The 7,968-nt window shown below is 37.6% G+C and overlaps 1 protein-coding gene across 1 annotated transcript; it reads left to right on the forward strand.

Moving 5' to 3' along the window:
* Positions 1–939: 939 nt before the first annotated feature.
* Positions 940–6,663, forward strand: LOC134498566 (phospholipase A2-like). Its single transcript, XM_063304724.1, has 4 exons — positions 940–979; positions 3,502–3,682; positions 4,292–4,398; positions 5,875–6,663. The coding sequence occupies exons 1-4, from the start codon at positions 940–942 to the stop codon at positions 6,057–6,059; spliced, it is 513 nt and encodes a 170-aa protein (XP_063160794.1). The 3' UTR covers positions 6,060–6,663.
* The last annotated feature ends 1,305 nt before the right edge of the window (positions 6,664–7,968 follow it).

A 7,968-nucleotide genomic window follows, 5' to 3' on the forward strand; every position in this document is an offset into this window, starting at 1 on the left:
CTCAGCTGATTATTCAACTCTTAAGTGCATTTTGTATTTTGTACATTGCTTTTGTCTAGCAATAAAACCTGTTTATACATCTCCTACAGTAGTTGGGCATCTGTACTTGGTATGACATCAGTAATTTAAAATAACAATGTGTCCCTAAAGGAGTGAGATTTCAGAGGATTACAATGAACATTTATTAACTCAGATTTTTTTTTCTCTCTCTCTCTCTCATTTTGGCCAATAAGCACATATGGACCTTTGAGGGTGAGAGTTATGTCTGTCATGGGGGCAGGCTTGCCCATTCACAAAATGGCTGTCATAGTGGAAGGAAAGTCCCAAACAAAAAAATGTTGTGTTGCAAGGAGCCCCCAGGGCATGCTTGGGCCCACAGACAATATATTGGGAACCCTAATATTACCAGATTTGAACTACAATTTTCACTTTAACTAGCTTGCTGAAGTCTCCAGCATTAAGAGAAAGGAGCTTTAGTTTTAGTAGTTCTTTAGTTCAAAAGCTGCCAGTACCTGTTACAGAAGTAAATCTTTAATAGTCAGAGCTGTGAAACAAATGGTGAGGTCAGTTGGGGACTGTAAGCAAAAGCTTAGGAAAAGAACCCCAGCTTTGTGGCAGCAATACCTCAACCTGTCTAGCAGATTCAAATTCCTTTTTATCAAGCCCTGCTCAAAGGAACAACCCGCAAATAGAAGCCCTGGCCTCAGAGAACTGGCCTTCCTTCAGCTTCTGAATAGTGAGCTCTTTTTGCTCGGAAGCTTCACAAATTTAACTATAGATTCATATATTTAGCTCTGAGAGTAGACTGTAAAGGAGCATCCAGTAAGATTGTTTATGCACACCCACTTCTTGGCTCAGTTTGACAGCAGAACTACAGGGAGAATCTAAACAGTCCGTAAGTGGGCAGACAGGGTAGGGTCATATTGAGTTGACCTCCGCATGGAATACCGGCTGGTGACATTGCTGCTGTTTCAGGCAGGTGAGTGCAAATGAAATGTCGAATGATGGTAGATGCTGGCCTCACAGGAACACCAACCTTTTTCTCCTCCTGTTTTCCCCACTTAATGCCAAAGGTGTATTACCTGAGCTTTCTATTACTGTGTTCAAGTGAAGCAAGAATGACATGGACAGGTGAGTAGCACACTTTTTTCATATTGTCCTCAGTCATGAAAAACACTTAATGGTTTCATGATAACTTGTTTGAGCAAATAAATGATAAGGACTTTTCATTGTTTGTTGTATTTGTAAGTGTGAAAACTTGCAAGGTGAGATAAAGACTCGTTACTTGATGAATGTACTTATTCCAGTTAAGCGGGCTTCACATCTAAACATTGCAATTAAGTGTAGACTTTATTAGACAATTAAAACTGCTTTGATGGAACTAGTTCAATAGGTCTTTCAGCACAACAGCAGATATAATTCTCATAGCTGAATACCCTCCCACCGTTTTTGTCTATGTGTGTGTCTCTCTAAATATCATTTTACCTCTTTTCCCATCCTCCTACAGTGATGTTTCTGCAGAAAAGTTTATTTTATATATAGGCTGAAGTGAACAAGTGTCAGCAGAGAAAGTTTGCTGATTTAAAAAATGACAGTAGATGCAGTCAAGACAGTAGAGGCACTGGTTCTATGATCTAGAAGTTGCATGCAGATAAATAAACCTTGTAAGACCATTAGCACAAAGTATTTTAAATTATCTGAAAATTCCTACATTAATGTACCTTAAAATATATCAGTGCAAATTCCAGAGCTACGAAAGCTAAGACGATAAGAACCCATATAATTCACCACAAATTCCAGGCATTTTTCTAACAGACTATTTAATAACCTTTCCAGGTAAGAGAAAACACAGGGCCTTCTGTGCATTCTTAATCTTGTCTAAGATTTCAGAAATACTGCCTTTCTGAATAAATATTATCACAATAGTCAATTGTGCAAATCACACTTAGTATATAAAATGTGACTGAAACCATTTTGAAATGATACTCAGTTTTGAATTTAACTGATGTGTGGCAGGAATTAGTAAAAAAAAAAGATGAAATTCAGCCCTAGTTTCTTTTTAATTCTTTGAAGGCCAAAAGCTGTGATTTGCAATCTGTAAATATTCCCAGACTGAATTCAGTATTAATACTTTATCACAATGTCTATCTTGATGTTGATATAATTCTTTTAATAAACTTCTACAGGAAGATCTTTCTAGGCTTTGAGATTTGGTATATATACACATATATGTACATATGTATTTTTCTATCAGTGAGGTAGAGTTTTTTTCTCCGTGACTTTTGAGCAATTCTGCTACCTATAATTGAGTAATATTTTATATGCCTTAAGATGTGTAGAAGTAGACTGTTTCTGTAAATGGTGTGTGGCTGCCTGTTATGACTCAGATGTTGCAATTGCTGCTAAGGTTTTTATTTTCTTCTTACCACAGAGTCACGTATTTGTCTTTAGTTTTAAAAATTAAGGTTGAATACCATGTAATAAAAAGAGACTATTACATTTTCAGGCATGCGTATTTGGTAGTTAAGGAATGTCCTGGAAAACAAAAGCAAGTCAATTTTAAAACAATTCTTCAGTTTGGAGTTTGGAGTTTTGATTTTGTTTTGAAAATGTGCGCTGATAAACCTCAAAGAATTCTATTCAAACCAGGAGGTTGAAAGGTTAGCCTCTCCACATATGTGGAGAGGCTAACCTTTCAACCTCCTGGTTTGAATAGAATTCAAATTTCGTTTCCTATTCGTCTGCTGCACTCCCAACATAGTTTTAGTTTTCATATTCCTTTACAACTGTGCAGGCTAAAATAAAGAATACACATAGTTCATAGCAAATGTTCTGAGACAGACAGACACATTCATATAGCCTCTAATGACTCCCTTGAAAGTCCTATGCATCTTTCACCAGCTAGTGCAGGAAGGGAGTTTGTTGAAAGTTATTCCTTGGAAAAAAGAAAGTTAGTGTCTCCAAAATAGCAATGTTGGTATGCATCTTTCTGTATGCAGGCTTGCTTGCATCCTTGAGCAATATCAAGGACATGGATGGGCAATTTACTTTCTGAACAGGCTGCATTTCCTCACGACATCTGGTGGGGACCATATGCCAATGGAAGTTGAGGATGAAGCAAGCTGTTGATTGGGACTTCCATTCTCATTATTTATAATTTCCCCCTTTTCTATGTCTAATACACCTTTTCTGTTCTTCTGTTGCTCCACATTTAACTGTCACACTAAAGCATTATTTCAAGTATGGTTGTTTTAAATACTCATAATTAATATTTATTTACTTTGATTTATCGATTGAATGCTATGGTTAAGACAACCTCAGAGAAGCCTCAGGCAAGTTCAGACAAGCCCAAAGCTTAATCTAAACTTCCTCTCCTTTCTAACAACTGCCCAACACTCCAGCCAAACACAGATCTGATTTATACATTGACTGAGAAACAGATTATGTAAAAAGAAACAAAGCAACTATTTTTGGGAGCTACTCAAATGCAGTAAAATCTAATTTCTGCCTTTACAGTATGGAATGGTATTCTTGGAAAAAACCATTATGTGAACAAAAGAGGACTCCTTGAATTATATGGAACCATAAAATGTGGCACAAGCCGATTTTCTCTGGCCTATCTAGGTTATGGATGCTATTGTGGTCCAGGAGGTAGTGGATGGCCTAAGGATGAAACAGATTGGTACGTAAATCACTTGTCTCTCTAATAAGTTCACTTTTCCATTATGTTCTTCAACAGGATTAATCCTACTCTGTTTAATAAATTTTAAATAAGGTCAGATTTACTTTGAGACAGGAATATCTGGAAAAAAATAGTATGATGTGATAGCAAAAGAAAAAGGAAAGCAAGTAACAAAATAGTTATGAGCACTCAGAATGGTAACATGATATGATTAGTACAAACCCTGTCCTTTATTATGCTGGATGACATTATAGTGTTGCTAAATTGAGAAAGCAATAGAAGAAAAGGCATGACTGTGTGATCTCTTGTTGCAGTGGGACTAGAGATGTATTCATTGTGATGTATTACGTTTAATGTTTTTCCCCTACATGTATGCACAATGTGTATTTATGAGCATCAAACCATTGATGCTGTGTTTTCTGAGAAACTGAGTTCAGAGGAGTGATTAAAATATTCAGAGTATGATGAGCTTTATGGAAGTATGTGACAGTACTTGATAATGTCTCATACACCAGAGCACTGTGCAGCTAGAGTTTCACACTGCTGTACATTTTGCTAGATCTTCAGTGGCTCACATCAATGGTATTAACCAGTCTCTGTTGCTGAAAGGTGCTGCCATAGACATGACTGCTGTTACGACTTTGCAGAACAACAAGGCTGTAATCCCATAACAGAGAGATATAAGTGGACTTGTCAGGACAACACTGTGGTATGTGGTAAGGTACAACTTTAATGGCATTATTTTTATTTACCTTTTCTCAGAGAGGCTAAAATGATTTATTGTAAAAGGGTGTTTATTTTGATGTTGGATATTTTCAGTGAGTGAGTCTAATGACGTTTGACCAACAACAGTATTGTACCGCTGTGTTATGCCTAGCAAAAGTAACATTTTGTTTTTTCCATTTTGTTAAGCCTGGTGCTGAGACATGCCAGTCCTTTTGTCTAAGCCACTAGCAGCCTGGAAAGTATAAAAGGATGTAAAATAATAAAAGGTTCACACATATGACCTTGACTTAAAACACTTTCAATATTTCTGTGGAGACTAGCAGTGAGAAAAATGGCAATATTGTTAATTATTCTACTTATGCATTGCTGTTTCTTTTTTCTTTTTTTTTGAATACAGGTATATACTTTCTTGTGCTAACTTATGCCATGTAGTTTTAATCAAACTGTTTGCAGCATACTGTCAGTTTCCCAAGGTCTATGGTTAGTTTGAAGATGGAAGGGTAAAGTTCTGGACAGAAATCTTAATATGTAAATATGTAAAATATGTAAACAGGGTTGGAATTGCTACAGATTTTTATATGCTGTAATTGATAAAACACAGGTGGACAAAATCCAGTGGTCTCAGGGCTGTAGGCCATCCATTGTAGTCATCACTGGACTGTAATGGCTAAAAGTAGTGGATATAATTTTCTGCTTCTTTGAGGCTGGTAACACATTGAAACTGTAGGGCACACTTCAAAATAGGTTTAACAGAACTTTAAAAAACAACAACCCCAAACTGTTCCTGAAAACTCTACAAAACCCCAGCCCTGTTCAGCACCCTGCCTACTGTGGCCCTTGCCCTTGGACACTTCCCAACATAAAGGGCAGTTCTTGATCACCAACCACCACAATAGAGTAACATGACTGTGGACTTCTTTAAAATTACAGTTTTACCTCAGAGTTCAGAAGAGCAGCAAGCGTAAAAATCCTTTGCCCACTTAGTGAAAGAGGTGTTTTCTTTTTTATATTTCATAATAATCAGAAGTTTACTCTCCAAAAATTTTTGGAGTCACCTGTTGCTGAGACACTTTTCTCCTCAATGACTCTCTTGATTCTTACATTCCAAGCTGAGTTTTCACAGAGGCCAAGAGAAATGTTTGCTTTGAAAAAGTATGTGTGAGATAGGACTTAACAAGCAAAAATGAACACACAGAGCATAACAGTGCTTCATTTTAACATATACATTGATATAGGAATTAGACATTATGCAATGCAAGATATAGTGGACTAATACATGCTTGTTACATACACTCAATGCTTTAGCCCCCAATCATTTTTTTTAAATTTTGTATCCAAAGTGTCCTGTAAGCAGTATTGTTTTCATTTTAACCATTTTGAGGTGTTCAAAAAAACGTTTCAAACACAAGAATCCTGAATCTTTTAAGGAGTCATACTGTATGTCTTAATAAATGCCAGCATTATAGATAAGCCAGTCTATTTTGTTTTTGTGCTCTACTTCAACAGATGTCAAAAAATAATCTGCCAGTGTGACAAAGAAGCAGCTCGGTGTTGGAAATCTGCACCATTTAACAAGCACTATGCCTTCTGGCCAAATTTTCTTTGTGGCCAAACATATCCTGTATGTGGCTACAGGAGTAACAGGCATTAAGAGATTTTTATAATAAACCATTTAAAATTGTTGAGTTTTCTTTTCATATTAGGCCCTTTATTTGCAAATTATTCAACTGGTTGTACAAAGGCTACAGGTTTCCTGATTGTTTATACCTTCCTAGCTTCTGAAATTATGAATAACAATTTAGACTACTGTAAGTGGCCTGCAAATATCTAGGCAACCAATTGATGGCACCAGAGAGATCTAGAATTCCTGCCATCTGGTGGTCATCAGCCAGAAACAGAGGGGTTCCACTGTTGCAGAATGTTATTTAGAAATGTATGCTGTATAAGTGGTTTTGAAAATGTGCATATGAACATTTGTGTTACTGAAGTGCATCCACCAGTTTAAGAAGCTAACATGATAGAATATATGTTTACCATATGACTCCGTTCTGTTTAGAAAGACAATCTAATTTTATACAAATATCAAGTCTTCTTTTTTAAAAAGGCGGGAAGTGAGAGAACAACAATACAAAACAGCAATGGAAATCAGTACAATAAAAAACAGAATTGGGACTGTCATGTGACTTTGGTACAAAAGGAAGAGAAAAGTTCTCTCTTGCTAGTGAACAATTCATTTCCCACAGGATATGGTTTTATAAATTATATGGTTTTATAAATTTAAGAAGCCTCACTGGAAACTAAACAGAATCTACAGCAGGGATGTCAAAATCTGCAATGTGGTACCTTCCAAATGTTTTTAACTATAGATCCCATATGCCCTAGCCAATCTAACCAAATGGGCAGGAATGACAATTGTCACCCAAAGTATCAGTCACAAACATAAGCAGGGGGATGCTGATCCAAAGCAAATTCATTTCTAAGATACATGACTATGGATTCTTCAGGTTGTCCTGGTCCTGTTAATTCACGTGAATGACACTGAGGCCAGTTCAGCCTTTGGCAGCCGACATGCAGCAATGTCCACATGACTTAGTGCATTAATAGAATGTTGTTTCCATACATTCTTAAAGAGTCTATTTGCATGTGTGGCTGTAATGGGCACCTCTAACAACAGACGTTCCTAGAGTCCTGACATATCAGAAAACACCCATAATAGCTTTATAGGCCAAGTAAGAAAAGCTGGGGAGGGTAGTTGACCAAAAATTTTTTCTTTTGAATTTTCCCTTGGAGCAGCAGCTGGCTGGGGAGCAGGGCTGGTGAGGGGGACCTGGAATCTAAACTCCCAACATTCAAGGTACAGGCAGGAACTTAACTCACTGGAATTTCTAGGTACAGCAAGTACCTAAATAGAATGATATTAGAGTCCAGTTTTATTTTCTATGTTGTTGTTTATTCGTTCAGTCGCTTCTGACTCTTCGTGACTTCATGGACCAGCCCACGCCAGAGCTTCCTGTCGGTCGTCAACACCCCCAGCTCCCCCAGGGATGGGTCCGTCACCTCTAGAATATCATCCATCCACCTTGCCCTTGGTCGGCCCCTTTTCCTTTTGCCCTCCACTCTCCCTAGCATCAGCATCTTCTCCAGGCTGTCCTGTCTTCTCATTATGTGGCCAAAGTATTTCAGTTTGGCCTTTAATATCATTCCCTCAAGTGAGCAGTCTGGCTTTATTTCCTGGAGGATGGACTGGTTTGATTTTCTTGCAGTCCAAGGCACTCTCAGAATTTTCCTCCAACACCACAGTTCAAAAGCATCTATCTTCCTTCTCTCAGCCTTCCTTATGGTCCAGCTCTCGCAGCCATATGTTACTACGGGGAACACCATTGCTTTAACTATGTGGACCTTTGTTGTCAGTGTGATGTCTCTGCTCTTAACTATTTTATCGAGATTGGTCATTGCTCTTCTCCCAAGGATTACACGTCTTCTGATTTCCTGACTGCAGTCAGCATCTGCAGTAATCTTTGCACCTAGAAATACAAAGTCTTTCACTGCTTCTACATTTT

This window comes from Candoia aspera, chromosome 5 (assembly GCF_035149785.1).
Source record: "Candoia aspera isolate rCanAsp1 chromosome 5, rCanAsp1.hap2, whole genome shotgun sequence".
In the NCBI taxonomy this organism is placed as follows: domain Eukaryota; kingdom Metazoa; phylum Chordata; class Lepidosauria; order Squamata; family Boidae; genus Candoia; species Candoia aspera.